Source organism: Pseudochaenichthys georgianus, chromosome 5 (genome assembly GCF_902827115.2).
Source record: "Pseudochaenichthys georgianus chromosome 5, fPseGeo1.2, whole genome shotgun sequence".
NCBI lineage: Eukaryota > Metazoa > Chordata > Actinopteri > Perciformes > Channichthyidae > Pseudochaenichthys > Pseudochaenichthys georgianus.
In genome coordinates, this window is record NC_047507.1 from 6,184,543 (window position 1) to 6,207,970 (window position 23,428).

Consider the following 23,428-nt stretch of genomic DNA (forward strand, 5'->3'; position numbering starts at 1 on the left):
TAGAGGGGAGAGTGCTTTACATAACGTCATGCGATTGGGTGAATACGTCAACACGGTGTGCAAAGAACATAATGCTACCTGTCGCCAACATGCAGGAAGTGTGTCTGCGTCACACTAATATACATGTATCTGTCCTTTGCCTAGGTGTGCAACAACACCAGTGACAGGAAGCATGCAGACACCATCCTGGAGCGTTACGTAACGGAGACAGTCATGAGCATCGTCACGTGTTTCTTTAGCTCTCCTTTCTCTGACCAGAGCACCAGCCTGCAGGTAATCTGGAAAGATGACCATCGCATTTTTAAAGCAGCATGCAATTGCCTTTAAAAGTCTACAACACCACATGTTCATTTCAGTAGAAGTTAAAGGAGCCCTATTATGCTTTTGTTGGGGGTTTCCCTTTCCTGTAGTTTGTAAAATAGGTTTTTATGCATGTAAATAGTTTGCTACGGCTAAAATTCCTAAGTTGGTGTCCTTCCGTAACATAGTGACATCACTATGTAACACATGACCTTCTGTTAGCTAGAGCTCCAACACAATGTATGTGATAGGCTAAGGGGCAGGACATCTCTTAACGGTTGACCCATCACAACAGAGCCGGCCATTTCTGACTGACCCAATATGTATATACTCATTTTAATTAACTTCTTATTTCATAGTTTTCATAATTTGATTTGTGTCCTTGATTTGATCTGTAATCGTATTAACCCGTGTGAATCTGTGCCGTCCTGTTTTTCATCCTTACCCTGTTGCCGTTTGAACGACTGCATTTCCCCACGGGGATTACTAAAGTTCCATCTTGTCTTATCTTAACCAATCAGAGCAGACTACGCTCTGGTTTCAGACAGAGGGTGAAAAGAGGTGCTGCAGTATGAGAAGAGCTTTTTGAACATTGAAGCGTGTCACAGTAGAGACTCAACATATGAACCTGAAAATGCCCTCTTTAAGTTGTTGGACATGAAACCCTGCTCACATTCCTAACATTCAATATTTGTTTCTGTATAGGTGGCTCGCCGCTTATATGTGAGTAATGGAAACTCCCCCACATTTAGTCTCCCAACCCTTTGGTGTTTATCTCCCGTATCTTTTAAGGAGTATCTTCACTGTGTGGGCTGTTAAGGTTTTATAGCTTAGTCAGCACACAGACTCGGCTGTTCCCAGAGCTGTGGGTGTGTTGCTCAAGGTTCTGGCCGTCCTGTGGTCTACATTTTTCGCAGTAAATCATGACCATCACCCTTCATAGATTTCCAAATCCCTCGTACGGTAAAGGTGGTGTGTAGCATTACAGTTCAAGCCCCATGTACTCCTTGTTATGTGGAGTTGTTTAGTTCCAAGTCGCCCCCCGTTGAAGTGGTTGATCCCCCATTTATTTACCTTTCTGAGAATTCTGCTTACTGAGCTTTATCAATGCATGACACCTCTTTCTCTCGCAACAGGACGCCATGCTTGGAAAGATGACAGAGGTATTTATTGTGCTCTAGGGCGGTGACCAGCTGATAGAGTATCAAGGTGGTAGAGATGAGATGTGCTCTCTAATTGGGTGTAAACAGCTGACCTACTTCCACCATATGTGCTACAGTATCCTCACATTAACATCTCTGGCACTCGGGTTATAAAAGTGAACTAATCCAGGAACACAATAGTCACTTTGTTGGTTATTATTTTCTCTTCACAGTTTTCTCTCCTCCATCTTTCCTATAAAGTATTTTCTTTTCTTGTATACCTTACTCTCTATTTAATGCGCTTTCTCTCTGTCTCACAGACCCGTCAGCCGGTATTTGTGCAACTTCTCCAAGGAGTATTCAGGGTGTACCACTGTAACTGGCTTAACCCTGTGCAGAAGGCCTCAGTGGAGGCTTGCATTAAAGTTCTCTCAGACGTGGGTAAGAACCTGGGCTGACACCCCACCACCCATTCATCTCCACCAATCTCTGTTATTTGATTCAGAAAAGGCTTTGTGGCCCATGAGAAAAGCATTTCAATGTACATATCTGCGTGTTTGCTGTACCTCCCCCCAGCTAAAAGCAGAACCATTGCCATCCCGGTGGACTTGGACAGTCAGGTGAACAACTTGTTCGTCAAGTCCAATAATGTCGTGCAGAAGACCATCCTCAGCTGGAGACTTTCTGCTAAGAACACAACGAGACGAGACTCGGGCCTGACCTCCTCCAAAGACTACAGAAACATCATTGAAAGGCTACAGGTAGGTAGCGAAGCATAGCGTATATCAATATAAACATTTAAAGAGGCCTTATTATGCTTTTAGGGTTTTCCCTTTCCTGAAGTGTGTAATGGCGCATTCCCACTGCAGGGCCTCGCACGGCGTAGTACGGTATAGTTAGGCCTTGGTAAGCCTGGCTCACTTTATGCTGCTTTTCCATTACAGTTTAGTGGCTGGGGCAGTAACTATAGTAACGCAGTGTAGGCGGAGCCGTGACGTCATCTTCAATGCGAAACACCAAACCAACATCAGTCGCTAGCTGTTAGCACTCAGAGCTCACAGCTCCTCATATCTGTTCAGAAACTAGACAAAAGTTAAACAAGTACAAACCCCAGACTGCCTGTGTCATGGCGAATACAGTCGCTGGTTTATTTATGTCTGTAGGCCGTTGTTGTGAGTGTGGACGGTCGGAGCATATACAACGTTAGCTTAGCCGATCTCCATTTAGAAAACACGCATTTTAAAAGGTTTTTCGCCTGCCGTCTGTCTGCAGACTTGTCAAAGCATTAATTCATGGTTTTTACTAACCGGTATCAGTATGTTGTTACTTCGGCATCATTTTGAAACGTGTATTACAATTTAAATCACGGTCAAATATGTTCATCTTGTTGTAGTCGTAGCCCCCTTGCCAGCGATCCTCTCTCTAGTTTAGCATACTCAGCCCGACTCAGCCTGGATGTTGGCCCGGAAAGAAGCACGATTTTGGAGAGCCAGAAAAATGTGAAACAGTACCCGTTAGCCGGAACTACCCCTAGTGGAAACGCAACAGAAAACGGGCCGGGTTTGGCACGGCACGCTTAAACCGTGCTACGTGCTGCAGTGGAAATGCGCCATTATATACTGTAGGTTTTTGTGCATGTAAAGGGTCTGCAAAGGCTAAAATCCCAAAGGCACAGAACACAAAGATGAACCTAAAGATGAGCATAAAATGTTCTCTTTTTTATCTTTTTAGATTTGTAACCAGACATATCATTTAACTGCCATTTCTCAAGCAGGAATATTGTGGGTTTGTGAAACATTACATTGCATTTAGCTGACGCTTTTATCCAAAGCGACTTACAATAATTGCGTTCGACCAACAAGACACACACTTGTAAAATAATACAGGGTAGAAAGTGTCTCCTGTCAGCTGAATGTGTAAAGCAGGTTAGTTTATGGAAGAGAGGGAAAACAATAATGGCTTTTTAAGCGACACGTCTGAGGGCAGAGTGGAACAGGACATACAGTTCTTTCTGGAGTGGTAAGGCGGTCATTTGTGACATTGTCAGTCTGGCACAGAGAAGCCTTAATTGAAAAAATAGGGCAGATAGTTTGAACTGCATTCTGCACAGCATGTATAACGCCGTATTGATACTCAGGTCTGGGGAGAAAACCCTCAAACCTGATCAGATTATTCCTATAAATATAATACATGAATATGATTATTCTGTAAATATAAATTATTATTATTATAAATGTATATAATAAATATATAAAACTGTATAGACATAATGCATATACAAGACAAATGAGCCTACTTCATGTACATAAGTAATAATACTTGATTCGGCACTTTTTGCACTAATTGCAGTCTTTTTTATTATTAACAGAAACACTTAGACTTCTTGTTGATATAAATTATGTTTTATTGTTGCTTTATGTATATATGCATATCCTTTCATTCCCCTTCTTGTATGTTTACGGTAAGGATTATGAGTTAGCCCGGCTAGCTTAGTTAGCTTTACATCTTGACTGTTAATCCGTAGGTATAACATTAAGTGCTGCGTGTGTGGTTGTTGTTGGTAATGGGCCAGTGTAAACAAAATACTGTAGAAGTGGTTTCTAAATACATCCTGCCTTCAGTCATGGCTACACCCTGTTTTCTTGTAATGTGTGACTCAGTACTCACTGGAAATCTAAGAAATCTCTGACCCGTCGGCTTCGGTTCAGCTGGTTCCTGAGTGAGGCTGATATTTCATTGTATTAAAAAAATATTTATAAAAAAATAAACAATTCCAATCATGAGACGACTTGTAATACTGTCAATTTGCCAAGTTTTTCTTAACCAACCCATTTCCAATCGGCGGTTAATGTGGTTCCGAAAATGATTTCCTTCGAATTTCTTTTTAGCCTTTATTCAAGGAACAGCATTTCTTGGAACGTATTCTTCAACACCTACTAATATCTCTTTTGTGAAGCCACTCACCACACACCCCACACAGTCATTTAATCACAGGGTTCATGATATCCCTTCACTTACTTTCACCCTAATCAGCACCAGATGTGACAGGAAGTGCGTGGGAAAGTGGGACGTGGTTGTCACATCGTACGTATGGTTTGCTTTAAATGCAGTTCACATAATGTACTGGACATGTATCTCCCCCGGTTTCTCTTAAATTAGTCGTTGTGCAATTTCGAAGATAATATGATGTTAATGGCACCGGGATTTCTGGCATGCAATGTCTATTGTAGATGCATGTATGATGTCGAGAGAACATGTGGTATAACTTTATCTCTGCACCACATATTAATATGGATATCTTAAAAATGTAATACATATTAATATTGCGTGATAATCAATCAATCAATCAATCAATGTTTATTTATATAGCCCAATATCACAAATGTTACATTTGTCTCAGTGGACTGCACAGTGTGTACAGAATATCAGTATGACAATACGACACCCTCTGTCCTTAGACCCTCACATCGTACAAGGAAAAACTTCCAAAGAAAACCCACAGTTTAAAGGGAAAAATGGGAGAAACCTCAGGGAGAGCAACAGAGGAGGGATCCCTCTCCCAGGACGGACAGACGTGCAATAGATGCCGTGTGTAAATTGAAAAGATAATACATTTGCAACTTTAATGATAATTAATTGTAGGCTTGCACGACATGATTCAAGATATTGGAGGGATTGATCCTTTTTTTTTTAACTATTCTTACGATCATTAAAAAATATATAAAATTATTATAGTGTGACTTTTTTAAGAGGATCTGAAGCCAACATATATTTGTTTTTTATAAGTCTGTAGAATATGATTTGTAGACGGGGATATCTCAGCAGTTTCACAATTCTTCATTTAAAGGGGACCTATCGTGCAAAATGCACTTTGATGTCTTTTATACATACATATGTGTCCCCGGTGTGTCGGGGAACTCACGCAGCGTCAGCAAATAAAACCCTCTCTTTTCCTCCGTACCCAAATCTTTTAAAAACGGGTGCACAACGAGTGGATACAGATTTCCATCCGCTGTGACGTCGGCGGACCCACAGAAAGTTGCTATCAGAAACGATGCCTGATGTGTTTTGGACGTAATCTCGTCTTTGTTTACATTAGCGAGCCTCGCTAACACTCAGAGCTAACCTGTACTGGAGAGCACATGTGTTTTAAAAAGCAGGAAATAAAAAAGGAACTCACCTTGTGATAAACCCGCAAGAGAAAGAGCATTTGAGCGCCATACTGTTTCAGAAATAATCCTTGATGGCGTTTTATCACAGCAGAATTAAACTTGATCTCCGGTTGAATTCTGATCAGGCATTAGCTCCGCCTCCTCTTCTTTCTTTTTTTTCAAGCCAAGGACCCAAGATCCGCGTTTCTCTAACGGGGCTTCAAAAGAGGGGTTTGAGCAGAGGCATGGCTACAATGGGTGATCTGAAAAAAACTTCACAGACATGTTTTGTATCGGTATACAATACATGTTTCAAATATAGCAGGATAGGTCCACTTTAAAAATGCAATTGTTTTCACATTTATCATCAATAATTGGGCTTCTTGTGATTTGCATATTGCACCAGTCTAAATTGCGATTTTGATCAAATGTTGACACATTGTGTAGCCCCGGTAACCTACATGTTATGGAAGGAAATCAGGCTTTTGACTTCACTTTTAAGGCGACTTTCTATCACCAGTAAGTGATTACGAAGTGTTGTGGTAAACTGCAGTGTGTCTCTCTCTGTGTGTGTCCCTCCGCTCGGCAGGACATCGTGTCAGCGCTGGAGGACCGACTGAGGCCTCTGGTGCAGGCCGAGCTCTCTGTGCTGGTGGACGTCCTCCATCGTCCTGAGCTGCTCTTCCCCGAGAACACAGAAGCTCGCAAGAAATGTGAAAGTGGAGGATTCATATCGAAGTAGGTTTGACGATTTGGCCCGTTGGTAGAGTTCAGAGGCAGCCAGGGTTCTTTGCTTACAAACATTTAACACATTTTAAATGCCTTACCCAATACAGGCGAATCAGTGACAACAAAAGGTCTATTCAAGAAAAACTAATCAAAATGACCAGAGAAATTTCAAAACATTATTACATAAATGGCTTAACAAATCAAAAAATAATCATAAATCATACTCAAAATATGCCTTATATATCCTCATTATAATTGCATAAAATGGCTCCAACAATTATAATTCATATTTGTGAGACCTTCCTTTACATCCTGGTGTTTTGTTGTGCCTGATAAGAACTCTGATGGATTACAGGAAGCCGGCGAGAGACAGAGAGAGTTGTTGTTGTTGTTGCAGGGATTGCCTCTCTACTATGGTTGCCATTTTGGAGTACATTCATTTGTGGAAAAGTGTCAACACTCACAAGCTTTACGACCTCATGCTCGAAATCTGTTGTTTTGGGCTAACACAAGATCAGTGTGTGATGACGGATATCAGCCAAAATATAAAAAATTGCGTGTTTTTAACGATTGTTTACGCATCTTTTTCTTTCTCTTTGCTCTTTCCAGGCTGATCAAACACACCAAGCAGCTGCTGGAGGAGAACGAGGAGCGCCTGTGCATCAAAGTGCTGCAGACACTGAGGGAAATGATGACGAAAGACCGGGGCTATGGGGAAAAGGTACAATACCCTCTGTGTTCCTGTTCTTCATCATCTGCTTGTAGTCATGGCCTAGATTCCCCCCCCCCCACGTGAGATAAAAGACTTCTCAGGATATACAGTGTCCCTCTGTCCCACTGCACAAAGCATTTTGGAAGACACAAGATCAGATAAACTGGTTGCCTCTGGAGCCTGAACACAAAAAAGATCCATATGTAAGTTTTAAAGTCACTGCAGCAGGGCAGGTATAAATCCTACCGGTGTGTGTCCAGCTTTATATTTAGCAACACTGGTACATATTTAATAAAAAAGACCATCCCCTCATTACTTTCTTCCTTAAGCAACTTTTAAAACATGAAATCTATTGAAGTAACTCGTATCAACATCTTCACCAGCAGTCACATCAAGCATGCCTTCCACTAATGCTACCTAGCATTCATTGATTGGTAATAACCTCATTAGCTACTAATGGAACTAATGTGTATTTGATGAAACCCTCAGCCTGCTTGTTTAATCTTCAAAGCGACATGTTTTTATTGATTGAAGGCTGAGATGGGAGCGCCTGATACGACAACTTCTGATGCTGCAGCTTTATGACAAAAAGAAAAAAAACAGACACGTGAAAAAAGACCTCCGCATTTACTTAATGACTGTGTTGAGTTTTACCATCACCTTAAATGCTTCAGTCAGAATACTTTATTCATCCCAGGGGAAATTGGGTTTGTACACTCAAATTAAATAAACACTAAATCAATAAAATATAATAAACATGAATGGTTAAAGTATAATCTCCAATAAAATAGGAAATAACATATTTAAATAAACAAAAAACTGATCGTAAAACATTTTCACATTATAGTTTTATACGTGTATATTACAATATATATGGGCTTACAGGTCATGTGTTATTTCAACAGTGTAAAACAGTGTTGATGCATATATTCACATGCTTTCTTCTCGACTAACTTTACGTTCTGCTTGTGTCACGCTTCACATTTGCACTCCGGTGACCGAGCTTTCACTCACTAACCCGCCGCACTAACTCTCTGCTCCCTACACCTCTTCTCTTGCAGCTGATTGCCTTTGATGATGAGATGGATGTGGCTGAGGTTGATCATTTTACTTACTACTGTGACACACTTTAGACTCGTCTCCCACTAACACCATGCTTGTGCTGCGATAGACATTTTAGTCTGTCTGTGGCTGTTGGAGTCGCCCCTTGTTAACACCCATTTTAAAACTTAGCATACTGATAGCATGTCAAGCTAACGTTGTCCGTTGTGCCTGTACAGTATATGGCAGTCACTTCTCAGAGAAGAAGTAGCTTTTAGAATAAGATTATTTTAATGAAAATGTCTGGAGACTTTACAATAATACTGCATTTTACCAACTGACATTAGGTATTCGTAGATTGCCCATTACTTCTCCGATATGCAGCTAAGATTGCTCGTCACAAATGGTGTGATACTTTTGGGCCTCGAAGTCTCCGTGAAACAAAGGGGGACAATTTCTGGTCGCATTCTTTTCAATTGACACACCGTCACATACTTTGCTCACACTTCGTCACATTTAAGATATGTGTAGCTTCTCAGTCCCATTACATGAACACAGCAATAGGTTACGCCATCTCATGCTCTTCAAATAGACACGAACATCCACTTGAACGGATAACACTTTGGTGATCAAAGTCACGTTTTGGATGTTTTTGGACATGTACATGCTAATATGGAGAATGTCCCACAAGTGTCCATTATGATACAATTATGCAGTTGTGATTTTTTGGACGGACATGAATATGAACTGCAACTGTTGGGCCCTGTGGTCAACATGTCAAGTTCGTTTTGCCAAGATACTGCACCCTAAACTGTGTGTGTGTGTGTGTGTGTGTGTGTGTGTGTGTGTGTGTGTGTGTGTGTGTGTGTGTGTGTGTGTGTGTGTGTGTGTGTGTGTGTGTGTGTGTGTGTGTGTGTGTGTGTGTGTGTGTGTGTGTGTGTGTGTGTGTGTGTGTGTGTGTGTGTGTGTGTGTGTGTGTGTGTGTGTGTGTGTGTGTGTGTGTGTGTGTGTGTGTGTGTGTGTGTGTGTGTGTGTGTGTGTGTGTGTGTGTGTGTGTGTGTGTGTGTGTGTGTGTGTGTGTGTGATCATAGTTCATAACTGACTCTTATCTTGATTTGATAATCTCTGATATTATCATTATTTGAATTGCTCGACATCAATACGATGTTTCTATATTGCTTGTCACCTATGATCTACATGCCACACAGCCCCTTTATGATGGATGGTGGCCCTTTGCCACCATTACAAGAGCAGGTGTGAGTGTATATATAGCTGGGGATTCTCCATCAAACAGAACATAACACACTAAGCAGTGTGTGGAGAGGTGTGTATGTCATGTTGGAGCGTTGCAAAAATATGTGTGTGGCCATGACTTCTGGCCTTAAGGAAGCGGATTAAACCGGTTTTCTGATAGGGAGGAGATGTTCGGGGATTTTGGGTGTGTCTGCAGAGGAACCGTATCTCACGCCTCAATGGTGACAAATACCATTGGATGGAACAAATCCCACAGACTTCTATTCATAGTTTGTTGGGGGTTGTGTTTAGAAGCAAGATATTTTTTTAATTGCTAAAACAAATGTTATAATAACTACCAGTAGATTGTTAGGGTTCTGTAAAAGTCACTTCTATTGGCTAGCGCTCAAACACATTGTGCGTGATAGGCTAAGGGGCGGGACATCTCTAAGTGACTGACCAATACAAATATGTTAACCAATCAGAGCAGACTGGCTCTGGTTTCAGACAGAGGGTGAAACGAGGTGCTGCAGCACAGGCAGTATGAGAAAGAGCTTTGTGAACATTAAAGAAGGTAAACATGTGACGGTAGAGAAACTAAATACAAATATGAAACCTGAACATTAGCATAATAGGAGGACGCCTTTAAGATGGCCACTAGCCTTTAGACCAATTCTAGGTATTTAGATGAGAACTCTAAGAGTAGCTATGGAAACAACTAGTGAGGAAGCATGTGAACAGATTAATCTCCATGACGACAGATATTTAATATAGTTAAATGCTCGGAAAAAAGTGTGTGGACATTGTGTTGGGATTCTTTTGCTAACTGTAAAGTGTCCTTCATAGTAAATCAGTAAATAGATCGAAACTAAAAGCACGTATTGTCAGACCAGGAGACGGTACACTTAATCAAAAGCATGGTGAGTGTGAGGGAAGTCAACGCGATGCTGGTTCTGGAAATGTGGAAATTGTCGGAAAAGGGTCTTTCCAGAGTTGCCAGGAAGCGATAAGCTCTCAGTTTCTCTATTATGTCTCTCAGTCTCATTCTCCCTCCTTCCCTCCCCCTTTTAAAAATGCTGTAGCGATGGAAATCCCCGGATTCCACAAAAACAGGGCTGTTCTCAGAGACCAGCTCTTTGTCTCGCCAACTCCTCCCATATGCATCCTAAGTATTTACACACACTCCCTCGCTCGCCTCCCCAGCACATGCTGCATGTCACTCATTCATGCAAACTTATACGAACAGCAGCGCGCAGTACCGTTCCCCTGACAGACAAACGGAGACACACACACACAGGCAGGCCAGAACCTCAACTTCCTCCAAGATAAACTGCCACGATGGCTGTTATGTAACCCCGGCATTTAGCCTGCTGCTGCTCCCTGACCCACCATAACACACCCACCACTCAAAGGTCTCACGGAAGGAGTGCAGCTGTCAGTTTCACTACTGTGTGTGTGTGTGTGTGTGTGTGTGTGTGTGTGTGTGTGTGTGTGTGTGTGTGTGTGTGTGTGTGTGTGTGTGTGTGTGTGTGTGTGTGTGTGTGTGTGTGTGTGTGTGTGTGTGTGTGTGTGTGTGTGTGTGTGTGTGTGTGTGTGTGTGTGTGTGTGTGTGTGTGTGTGTGTGTGTGTGTGTGTGGTGTGTGTGTGTGTGTGTGTGTGTGTGTGTGTGTGTGTGTGTGTGTGTGTGTGTGTGTGTGTGTGTGTGTGTGTGTGTGTGTGTGTGTGTGTGTGTGTGTGTGTGTGGAGCACGGCGGTTCCCCCCCATTAGCAGAGGTTATCTAATTCCTCCAGAAATAGAAGCGCGATAAAATGCGAGCCCGGGGAAAACAAGGCCTGACCCCCTCGTTGTCAGGCCGGGTCATATCGCTCGCTGCGTGTGTTAGTGTGTTTTCTTCAAGTGAATGTGAGATCCGCTGTTTGTGAAAAGACGGGAGGTCGCAGGGGTCAGACGGAGAAGATGCCCCATGTTCTCACGATGTAATGCTGCTTGCTGAGCACGTAACACATCCATGCAGTCACCATTATATAAGGGGCTATTTCTATGCCCGTGTTTCACAAGCTCTCCTCTATCTGTGTTTATCTACTCATTATCCGACCAGATATTATTTGTTTAGCTGGAGATTTCTAGATAACCAGTTCCCCTCGTGCATATTTCTGACCACATCCGCACGCCGCTCCTTTGACAAATAGTATTCCTTTACTTCCAGTTGCGAGCCCTTTTTCTCTTCTACTTCCTGGCCTTCTCTAACCTCGACATATCCAGCTGCCACTCCCATCACTCACTCGGCCAGCCTGCCCTCAGATAGACTCCGCTTGTCCTGGGTTATCCTCCTGTAGGAGAAGCCGGGAGACTCTGAGCTGTTGTCGTCTTTCCTGATCAACAGGGGGCGCTGCCGACGCGCCTCACCAACACGCAGCGCTGTCCCACTTTCCTTCACTTAATGCTGTACGATGCCTGGGCTCCAGCCAGCTCTCAGGAAGCAGTTGCATAAGAGCCAAACATTTTCTTTCCCCCTTTTTTTTTTTTCCCTTCTCCGTTTTCCTGGAACTTTAAACTGTCCACTGATGTGTAACGCTCAGTGGCTATAGAAGTGCAGCTGAGATATCTTCCAGGTGAACTTCTACTTAGGCATGGGGAAGTGGGGGTTTACTTTGGGTGGTGGGTGTGGGCACTTCAGCAAACATAACAGCTGTTAATTGTTTCGGGTCTGCTTCTGTTACAGGCCGATGTTATACTGTCAGCGGAGTGGGATACAAAACGAGCCTTTTCCCAGAGGACTGACTGATTATGAACAGTCCATTTCTGCTATGACTTCCCGGTGAGGTGAAGCAGGGCATCTGTTTTGGGATATGAGTTGAGGCTCTCTGTATCACGATGTAAACAGAGGAGCTCCCTGAGGAAAGTGCAGCCCCCGATGATTATACAGATTGTTCTGGTCAATGAGATGATATGACCAATGCCCTGAATCCCATTGTGTTTACATGACCTCGGAGGTTTTATCACACATTCTGGGAAAGCAAAACCAGTGGAACTGTTGCTGACAGTTTTCAGGTTAAGCCATCCAGCTGATGCACATTTTTTAAGCGGCCAAAAGAAGCTGTTGACGTGGTTAACGGAGCTAATTAGGTCAGGTTTCACATATTGCCCTTATTGTCTTTCCACCAGGGGTTACATTTTGATCTGAATCAGACGAGGATGGCGGCAGTGTCACAAATAGCTTCAGTTGCATGCATGAAACATTCTCACATCACCTTTTCTCTGTGGAAATCTGTGTTGACGTAAAGTGGGCTTGATGGAGGGGAATTCCTGTCCAGTTGCACAATGAATCAGCATAAAGCATTGTGACTGGGTTTCAGAGGGAGACGTTGCGTATATGTCCAATTGAGGTTGCATTTAGTTTGTGACAATAGATGATATCTGTAGATTCTAGACGAGTGAGGTTTTATTTTCTGTGTATATATTAAGGATTTCTATAAACTGCATTAACTGTAATCTGAATGTATAGGCAATCATCCAATTTTTTTTTATATTTAATAACTAAATCTATAAATGATGTTTAATTTATGCTTCATTATTATAATTGTGTGTATACTATATAACAGTCTTGCCATTACCTACAGCAATCCACACCGTTAAATATTTAAAGTTCAACCTACTTTTACTTATTTGTTCCAGTTGTTTAGCAAATGTACCGACAATCATTCAGTTGTGTACCCATTGCAGCTCGTATCGTACAAGGATACAATGCACTTATACTTTTTTTTTGTTTACGGTTTGAACCCTTACGAGTGCCCACAATCTGCTTGATCAAAATGAACTCTGGTGTTTCCTTAAGGTCAACCAACATGCACACAGAGATAAGTGTACATATCGGCATAGCGATGAGTGTGCATTTTTGTTGTCATGCCGAGTGACGGACCGCCACGCTTTGCAACAGGATGTGAATAGTGAACCACAGATTACTAAACACAAAGTAGCATTGTAGTCAAAAGCCTATCGTGCGGTGAAGTTCAAAACAGTCCTTCTACTTTCTTGCTGCTCATCATCCCTGCTGTCCAATTAGAATAGCTCCATAAAAACACTAGACACGCTGAAATAAAATAATTGTCGACATACTGTAAGCAATCCATTATCCACAAGGTCTTGGGGATCAACAATCTTGTGTACCTTTTCTGTCCCCCCTTGGCTCTTTAAGTCACACACACATGTGCAGTTGTGCATGTGACTGGCAATCTTAGCGAGCATCAGAAAGCCACGTATAGAAAGTTACATTCGAAAATAGGGACCATTTAGGGACAAGAGGTTTTTAAGGAAGTTGCTATTCTTTAGAAGCAGAAGCAATGTGACTAATTCAACATCTTCAAACTCTGACTATCATCCTTTTATTTCCAATTAGCTGGCACCGCCCCCCGAGCCTGAAGTCCCTGCTGAGGTGTGTTAAAGACCCCCATTAGCCTGTTGACTGCTAATATGGGTCCCATACTTCATCCCATTACCCCCATGTTCAGTGTTACATGTAGCGCATGTTGTACTTTCAGAAAATCCTCATTAGTGAAACCAGTGGCCTTCTAGGACCTGCAGTAAGATTTCTGAGCATACTGGGTACTGGCCAACACACTGATGTGACATTACATCATAATCCTTTATTGAGAATATTCTTTTTGTTCGTAATATTACTCCATTTTATCTGAAGTATTGGCTCCATTGTTCTAACTAGCTTACTGTTTGCAAATTATTTGTGAATAATGTATTAGATAATGCAGCTCTATTCCATGTAGCTAAGTTTCAGCTGGCTGGCTAACTGTGCTTAGCTAGTTGACTTCCTCCCGACAAGAAAACAATTGTTAGTTGTACACCTTTTGTAAAATCAATACCTGTCATGTTAGCTGTAAAGTTGTTAGCATCCTACACGAAACACTCCAATAGTATTTCACTAGTGGTAACGTTAGCAAGCAAACAAGCTAAGCCAGCTAGCTGTTACTTAGCAACAATACATTGCCTTTGCATTGTTTGCTTTGTAGTGTTATCTGATGAAGTTGTTTGCAAACAGTAAGTTAGACAATGTAATATTAAAAGGATTAGCTGATGTTGTGTTCTCTACGGTAGCTGCACACTGTTGGTGCTATTGGAAAGCTACATTTCGGCAAGTAATTGGGAGTGTGCAGTAACTTTGTGTCCTTTAGAGTTGCTGGGAAATCTTTCATATATACCGTACTTTTCGGACTATAAAGCGCACCTGCATATAAGCCGCAGCAGCTAAATTGTTCGTCTGCCTTCCACTTTTACTTTGGCGCGCGACCTGTCTCACTCTTTTCCGGCCTCCAGCTTTTCCTGCTGGAGCCCGCCCCTTAAAGGTGGCGGGCGCGGACCGGTCATAGAGCCCATAGAGTTAAAGGTGGTTAATTGTACCTGTAAAATCCATAGATTTAGGAGGTTCCCTAGTGGCCGTTAGCTGTACGAAGAAAATGGGGAAAAAAGTCGCGGCTTGTAGTCCGAAAAGTACGGTATCCTTCTTCAGGCTGTGAGGGAAGGGCTCAGATTGTAAGTGAATGGACAGTCTGCTCACCACTGGCCTCACAAACCCATTGATACATGTGAATTGTTACAGTACTTCACACATCTCTTTAGCTTTATAGATACGAGTCACATCCCATCACTTTGTAATACTCTTCGTCTGAGGGCCCTCTCATGCTAACCACTCCCTCTGTGTCGCTTCAACTATGCTACTTATCGGCCCTTGTATGTGAGGCGCCTCCCACTTGTCCACGTATCATTTTTCCCTCTCCTTCCTGCTTCTCGTTCACTTTTCCTCGCACCTCTTGGTTTTTGAATAATCTCCAGTTTTCTGACCTTTTCTCCGTGGGGTGGGGGGGGGGGGGTTGAAGGCATGGGTGAGGTGTTTTTTCCATGCCAGATTGGTGCTTACAGTGTGTGTCAGCAACTCATGGCTCCATTATGTAACCTCTCGTGGCCTGTGTTTCACCCCCCTCTGGCACTTTGTCATGCTCTTATGTAAATAATGTTGGCTCTTTCGCCTGTAAAGTAATGAAGGAGGATCTACAGTGGGCTGCAATGTTTGACTTCCCCACACTGGACTGTCGCGAGTGGTCTTCTGGGTGTGCAAAGTTGAGGAAAAATGACATCCAAATGTAATATTTAACTAATAAATACATCGGTGTAGGATGTTTTAGAATACATGTCAGTCCTTTCTTGCATGAAGCCTTGCATGAAGCCTTGCATGAAGCCTTGCATGACTTCGACTCGCCCTCGCATCTTCCCTGACACAACCACTTCCCTTTTAACTGCACGATCTACTTTGGTTCCTGCATGCTCGTGAAGTTAAACTAATTTGCACTGTATTAACACCCTATTTTGTTTTCTAATTTCTTTCCCAAATTTCCTTTTCCTGCCTTTTTTTTTCTTTCTTACATTTGATTGCTTTCTGCTAACTCACCTCACCTTAAGGAGCTTGATCCCAACCAGCCCCAGAAGCAACTGGAGGATCAAAGGAGGGTAGGTACTAACGTTTGGTCCGCTGCAGGCCAACAACTGACTGACTGTTGTGATGCCCTCACAGTCACACTGCTCCACAGCATGGCCATCACTCACTCCCCTGGCAGTTATACGATATGAAACATGTGTGGCACATCGACGAATGGACCTGAACTCTGGGTGTTCATCTCCTCTTTGACATTTTGTGACATGTTTTGGGCCGGAGGGGCTGAGTCGGTGACGGCGCTGCATTGATTTACATCAGGCCAATATGGGGAAACGCTGACTGTCAGCATATTTTGAGAGGAGAGAGGGCACAGTGTCGCCTTTGAACATCACTGACTGAGGTTGGAGGGCAAAGTTCAAATATGAAGATGCTGTGTTTTGAGATATTTCAAAGAGGGGTATCTTTTCAGGATGATGACAATGATTTTCTCCTTTTTTATGTATTCTTGTATACATTTCTATTGATACCCGATTTCTGTACGGCAGAAATTAGAATTTCTAAAAGTAACTAAAAAAATCCATTCTGCAAAAGAGAGATTTCTATGTAAACTTGTAACTTATTACAGCTTTATATTGTGGGGTTTTCCACGTGTGACTGATACATTTCTGTGCCATTGTAACTTTAGTTTAATCTTCTAACATCCATTTTCACTAACAGGGCGAAGCTCTGCGGCAGATCTTGGTCAATCGATATTACGGGAATGTGAAATCCGGCCCGAGGAGAGAGAGCCTCACAACCTTCAGCAACGGCCCACTTGCTGTTGCAGCGCCGGGGAAAACACCTACAGGTGTGTGTGTGTGTGTGTGTGTGTGTGTGTGTGTGTGTGTGTGTGTGTGTGTGTGTGTGTGTGTGTGTGTGTGTGTGTGTGTGTGTGTGTGTGTGTGTGTGTGGTGTGTGTGTGTGTGTGTGTGTGTGTGTGTGTGTGTGTGTGTGTGTGTGTGTGTGTGTGTGTGTGTGTGTGTGTGTGTGTGTGTGTGTGTGTGTGTGTGTGTGTGTGTGTGTGTGTGTGTGTGTGTGTGTGTGTGTGTGTGTGTGTGTGTGTGTGTGTGTGTTAGCATTACTATCCTTGTGGGGACCTACATCTGTTTACATAGTCACGTATGGGGACAAAATGGAGGTCCCCATAAGGGGTATCATTAATTTTAGGGTGAAGACTTGGTTAGGGTTGTGTGTGTGTGTGTGTGTGTGTGTGTGTGTGTGTGTGTGTGTGTGTGTGTGTGTGTGTGTGTGTGTGGAGATAAGATGAACTGTTTTTGAATGATTTACTCTGGAAAACTGCTTCAGTGCGATAATAAGCTAAATGCACAAAACTAAATTAAGTCAAACATTAAAATAGTTGAGCTTCTGCAGCTGCTACATGTTTAGTGATCGAGAACTGTGAAACCTTTCAGCTGCAGTCAGTCCAAATGGTTGGAAGATAAGGAGGAAGGACAATCAATACTGTATATAGTCAATGTGAGGTAAAGTGTGTCACCAAGGTAACCGGTTAAAACTTGAAGTGGCGATGAGGTCTTATAATGTTTGGAAAGGGTCTTTAAAACGGTCTTAAAAGGTTTTACATTTGACTTCAGGATTCCTGCATATACCCTGATTATGCTTTCAGGGGTTTTCCATTTCCTGTAGTGTGTAAATGGTCTGCAAAGGCTAAAATCCCAAAGTTCCCCCCCCCCCCCCCCCCCCCCGGTCGAAACGCCTCCATTGGACTCCTTTGTTTACCTCTGTAACATAGTAACATCACTATGTACCACTCGCGCTGCAACACATTGTACATGATAGGCTAAGGGGCGGGACATCTCTAAGTGGTTGACCAATCACAACAGAGCCGGCCAGCTAACCAATCAGAGCAGACTGGGCTCTGGTTTCAGACAGAGGGTGAAAAGGGGTGCTGCAGCACAGGCAGTATGAGGAAAAGAAAGAGCATGGAGACATGTCTCAGGAGAGACACAACATAATAAAACCTGACATAATGGAAATAAAACAATTACTCCAAAAGTTCTACTTATTTCTTTGTGAGAAAACCGGTCCCTGTTGTGAATGTAGTGAGTTAAATTAATGTCAAATCATTCAATACATTTCACAGGAAAGTGTTGTCAGATTATGCGGAAGGTCTTATCACGTAGGAAATGTTTGTCACAGATTGCATAGTCATATCGACAGGCGCAATTTCCGCTGGGTAACTAAACTAAAGTTGGCTTTCACACGGTCGCCCACCTGGATCGCATATCGTTAATCTGCAGTCTTGGGCAATCATGGGCATGTGTGCATCGGGTTCACAACAACACATTTAAAGAAGCCATAGATATGTTGTGAAGAAGAAAAAAAGCCGTCTCGCCATCCATACTTTGCTCAATCTTTCCTCAATCAAGACTGACATTCACAAATCGAATAGATCGTTCCTAACTGACATTTATTCATGCCGACGAGTCTCATCACAGCCATGAGTCATCGCTCATCTCTAAGGCTTGAGAGCGAAAAGAAAAACAAAAATATCTTATTCACAAACATGGCCTTGTACTCCGTTAAGCCCTTGGACCTCGACTCTGCCTCCGAGCATACTGACTCTCTGCTCAGCATAACGTGGGCCGTGTTGTTGCCAGGCGACCAGAGAGCCATGCTCCGTCTAGAATGGGATGTGTTGTTGATTCAGTGGCTCGCACAGCCAGAGACGGCTCTGATGGGTGCTGTTGTCTCACCGCTGCTGCAGTGCCATCAGATGTTATTTGTGGCGGATGGATAGAAAATACACCTGTTGCTGCAAACACTTTTTTTCCCCATATGGTCATATCGTCAAAGTCAAATGTATTGTCAATCTTTCAGTTTGTATGTACAGACGGAGAGATCGAAATCCTGATTACAAATTATAAATATATATCAAAATATGTATACAAATATGTATATACCAATATAGTGCCACAGTGACGCGTCCTAAAACCCGGAAGTAAACTCCTTCCGGTTCCTTCGACAAAAACCAATGCAATTTCTCCATAGGACTTTGGAAGATAGCTGGAACTAAGGTCTGTGGTTGAGACACATTTAAGAGACGGATAACGTTTTGTTCAGCCGGATAATCTCCACATGTCTATCCTACTTTTATAATTTTCGAATCATAAATCTAGTCGCCGGAAGCAAAATGCTAACGTAATGCTATAAAGGAACTACAGCAGGGTCGCTGCTTCAACGTCACGCCGACTTAAGATCCATATTCAAAACTACCGATTCTAAATTGTAATAGTTTGTTTGAACAGTTTGCAGGAGGCAGGGACTGGCTTTCAAGCAGAACACGGGGGGGAAAACATACTTAGCAGGAGTGTTTTACGTGTTTGGCGTAATGACGTACAACGGCATCGACAACTTCTGTAGTCCTATTCAGCCACTTGGTAACAACCATCGTTTTTCAGACACGTCAACTCTTCAGAAATCACCAGCGGCATCACTGCTGATGTATTTAATGTCGTAGAACAAAACGTTATCCCTCTCTTCAATGTGTCGAAACCACAGACCTTATTTCCAGCTATTTTCTAAAATCCGATGGAGAGAGATTGCATTGCTTTTTTGCCGAAGGAACCGGAAGTGGTAACATGCTAACTTGCTCTATATACACAATTAACAGACATGTATACATGACATACATAAACAAAAGCACAACAATCAATCGGGAGAGCGAGGGGCCGCTGCGTCCGCACTCGCCACCATCTTCTTATATATAGTATAAGCCGGCTTTACACAGCCTCTGGATCTTTTCTTTTCTTTAAAGCCATAATTATTGAAGTACTGACGACATATTTATGTAGGCCTTCCTGGAAGTTTGCGGTGCACGGGCTCCATTGACATCATTAAATGGATTTAGCTTGGGGCATGACACATTTCAATTATTCAATTAAACTTGTCTACGAAGTCAGCTGTGCTTCTGTTCAGGATTCTTGGAAACTTGATGCTATCTAGCAAACCAGCTGTTTGAGCGGAACTGTAACCAAGGATGAGTCATCAGCCGATTGCAGATGGCGGCCTTCCTCCTCTTAATACCGATATGTCTTTATCCAAGAAGAAGTATGGACACACTGTTAATCACTTTGAAGACTCTTATGGGCAATATTTTAGTTTTTGCACTAATGATAGAAATGTGGTGATTTAAGTTGTTATATATTGAATTTCAACTATTTTCTACAATTAAAATGTTTTTATTTTCTTAATATTTCCCAGTAAACTATAATTGGTTGATTTAAGTGTGCGGGGGGGGCGTAATTCATTAGGCTTTCTTACTAACTGATACTATGACTATCTTACTTTCCTTTTTAGCTGTACTAGGTTTTATCTTTCGCGTTTTTTCATATTTTTAGTAGGCTATAACTATAATAACATAATGCGTCATCTTGTCACGACACATCCATTAAACTGCATAAAGCCTGCAGTATGATGGAAATGGTCAAACTCATAGATGCATTAAGTATTCAAATATGATGAATTGTGACCTACAGTATCTTCCATTATGTAACCCGACTGAAATCTGAATACATCAGCGTTTTAATATTGACGATGATTCGCTTCTGCGTCCACAGTTGTCAGCTCCGGGGTGGGAGGTCGAGGGGAGCTGAGTCTGGCCGCGGTCCAGTGCCACCTGGACAAAGAAGGGGCTTCTGACCTGGTCATCGACCTCATCATGAACGCCACCAGCGACCGCATCTTCCAGGAGAGCATCCTATTGGCCATCGCTCTGCTGGAGGGGGGCAACACGGTCATCCAGGTGAGTGCTGGTCAGTGGTTACAACTGGTTACAACTGGTTACAACACTTCAAAGCACAAGTGGTGCAGAGGAAAGTGTTCATGAGGTCCAACGCTCACACGTCCAGACTGCAATTAGATGGGACTCCTGACAGCTTTTTCTGTACAGAGGCATGAGCAGAATCTCAACAGGAAGATGTTATCTCAAGGGTTCAAAGCTGTGCTGCAAAGAATTTAAGTTATTCCCCTGGAGCTCCACCACCAAAGGCAGAAAGGATAAGTGGCCAAGGAGGACTTGGAGTAGGAAAAAGGAAAGTACTCTGTTGTCAGTGCAGCAATGGGTACATTTAGAAAAGCTAGCGTTGTGGTTAGTGTTAGGGTTTCACAATCGGTTGCAGAAAGCATCTCGATGTCTTGCACTCATTGACACTTTAAGTTTTGGCGTAAAAGTCAGTTAAGGCCGTGTCGAGGAGAAAGGGAAGTCAGAGAGGAAGAGGAACCGTAGTGTCTCCGAGGTCAAATCTGTGCGGACAAAATGCGCCATCGCCTCCCCAAAGCCAGACAGGGGTTGCCAAGGCAACTCTTTGCAGACCTCCCAGCGACAGGTAGAGAGCCGCTGTGTTTGCAACTGCATTACTTCAGCTTTGCAGACACATGTGCATGCGGGCTCGTGTGTCTCCAGCCATGGAACTAGAAAACATGCATGCACGTATTTGTGACCAATGCGAGCTGCTTGGAAGTCGTCTATCAGTGGAGTCTGGTTTTGTGGTTTGTGTGTGTGTGTTCACTTTTGTGTTGTGTTGCTTAAACCGGCTTGTTGCATAATCCTCCCCTATTTGGATAGTGTTGTTATTTAGAGTAGGGGGGAATATGTCTGATCTATTCCGATGCTGACTGTCACTCATCTTTGATTAATAGAAACGGGTGCACTATTTTCAGGTGCTTGAATCTATAATGAGACATAACTAGCAGTTGAGCTAACTGATCATGATGAAGATGTCTTTCTAAATAAAATAAAATGCTTTTATCTGCACGGTTAAACTTGTTGTTTGTGTGAGCATAATTACCTCAAAGTGTGATTTACTGAAACACGTCATAAGTTAATTGTCCCTCTCTCGTACTCGCCTGACTCCTGTTACGTAAGCTGCTCCCGGCCTCTCTGCCGGGGTGAACGGAGGCCAGAGCCCAGAGCCCGAGGCCTTCAAACATTCAGGCTGTCAACACCATGCTTCGCTGGTGAAAAGATGGCAATAAAAGACGTTAATCCCCACAGGCCTCCTGAGAGATCCAATATGTTTCAGCAGTGCTATCTGAGGAGCAGTCTCTCCTGTGGCCTCCCTCAGGACAGATCATCTCAGGTGACTTATCGACTTCATTTCTTGTTGCAACAGACCTTTCTTTTAGGTCAGATAGTCAGTGTCCACTGCTGAGAGTAGCCTGGGGCGTGCACTTTGAACTGGGCGTGGAGGCTGTTTTGTTTTCTGCCCCCCAGCCTAATGTTTGCAATCTCTTTGTCTTCTTGGAGCAAATGTTATCATGTTTCAATTCAGGTTACCCCTCCAGTAAAGGCTGTAAGGCTGGCGACCCCGTCAGTTGTTCGGGGGGTGTTCGCTTTTTACATTCAGATAGCTGGAACACGTTAAAAGTCAGTTCACCTTAAAGGGGCCCTATTATGCTGATATGTTGTATGTGGTGGCCTCGACTGTGACATGTTTACATGCTTTGATGTTCAAAAAGCTTGTTGTTGTTGTTGCTAGCTTGGGGGCCAATCAGTTTTATCCGTAGTGTCATTTGTTTGTCAAACTATACACGCACATTCAATCAAATTGTATTTTTAAAGCCCAATATCACAAATTATACATTTGTCCAAAGGGGGTTTTAACGGACTATACGGCATTGAACACTTTTAATGCACGAGCAAAAACCTCAAGTTAATATGGAAAAACATTTAAAAAATAACTTCAGGGTGAACACAAGTCCAACATTGTTCGTGTGTACAGGAAATACAACATAGATAAATACACCCAGTTATTACATACATTTAGAAAATACATATTTAAATGACAAAAGATACTCAACAGGAGTCAACCTGGCCTGGCGTGCAGTACACTGGTGTCTTTGGCTTTCTTGGTAAAAAGCAAATAGAAATAGACGGAGAAATGGCAATACATATCTCCACCTCTAACAGCACAGGTACAACGTGTTTCAACTGTAGCCCGTGCTTGTTGAAAATAACCTCAAAGTGCACTTGATAAGGATGCTGCATCAGTTTATCGGCTTGAAAGAAACACCGCAATAAAGAAGCTTCTTGTTTCAGGATTCAAGTAAGGTGTTTTCTCTCCTTCTTCGGCACGCCGCAGGGACAAGTGAGCTTTGTTGAACAATCGTGGTCCAGAGAGAGTTTACAACATATCAGCAGATGCACCATATGTCCCCCGTGTTGCATAACGGCCGGCCGCCTTGCCCCTTTTTAGGACAGAAGGTTTATTGTTGTCTTAATGAAAGCAGGACATAAAACAAGCTCACAGGTTTCTGTGAGCAGACTTGTTTATTTGTTTTTGAGGTTATCCAGGGTCGTAACCAAGCCAACAACATTGCTTGGAAAATCGAGCAGGGGTGAGAGAGAGAGATATAGAGCAGTTGGTTAGCTTTAAGATGAATTTACCCAGAGCTCTGCGGAGCTGGAGCTCATATGGCGGTGACTGTGTTAGTGAATACATAAAGGAACGGGTAAGGGAACACACACTGCTTCCTGGCTTTCCCCGGCATGATGTGTGAGGGAAACACACTAAGCAGGCCACCGCTCATCCCTCCACAGACATGTTTATCAGCCAAAACAATTAGATGCTTCCTGAAAACGTGATTAAAATACACTCGACCTGATCGAAAATGTAATTAAAC

General features: G+C 42.8%; 1 protein-coding gene across 4 annotated transcripts in view; it reads left to right on the forward strand.

The window, feature by feature from the left end:
• itpr1b (inositol 1,4,5-trisphosphate receptor, type 1b) overlaps positions 1-23,428 on the forward strand; it is a 144,256-nt gene that overhangs the window by 60,396 nt on the left and 60,432 nt on the right. For 3 of the 4 annotated variants that reach the window (XM_034082656.1, XM_071203053.1, XM_071203054.1), the window contains 10 exons: positions 145-273; positions 1,763-1,883; positions 2,019-2,203; positions 6,183-6,331; positions 6,932-7,043; positions 8,096-8,131; positions 13,706-13,741; positions 15,775-15,822; positions 16,466-16,595; positions 20,365-20,549. In XM_034082656.1, the coding sequence (XP_033938547.1) occupies positions 145-273; positions 1,763-1,883; positions 2,019-2,203; positions 6,183-6,331; positions 6,932-7,043; positions 8,096-8,131; positions 13,706-13,741; positions 15,775-15,822; positions 16,466-16,595; positions 20,365-20,549 (1,131 nt within the window). The remainder of the gene's footprint in view (positions 1-144; positions 274-1,762; positions 1,884-2,018; positions 2,204-6,182; positions 6,332-6,931; positions 7,044-8,095; positions 8,132-13,705; positions 13,742-15,774; positions 15,823-16,465; positions 16,596-20,364; positions 20,550-23,428) is intronic. The other variant, XM_071203055.1, reaches the window with a different exon arrangement.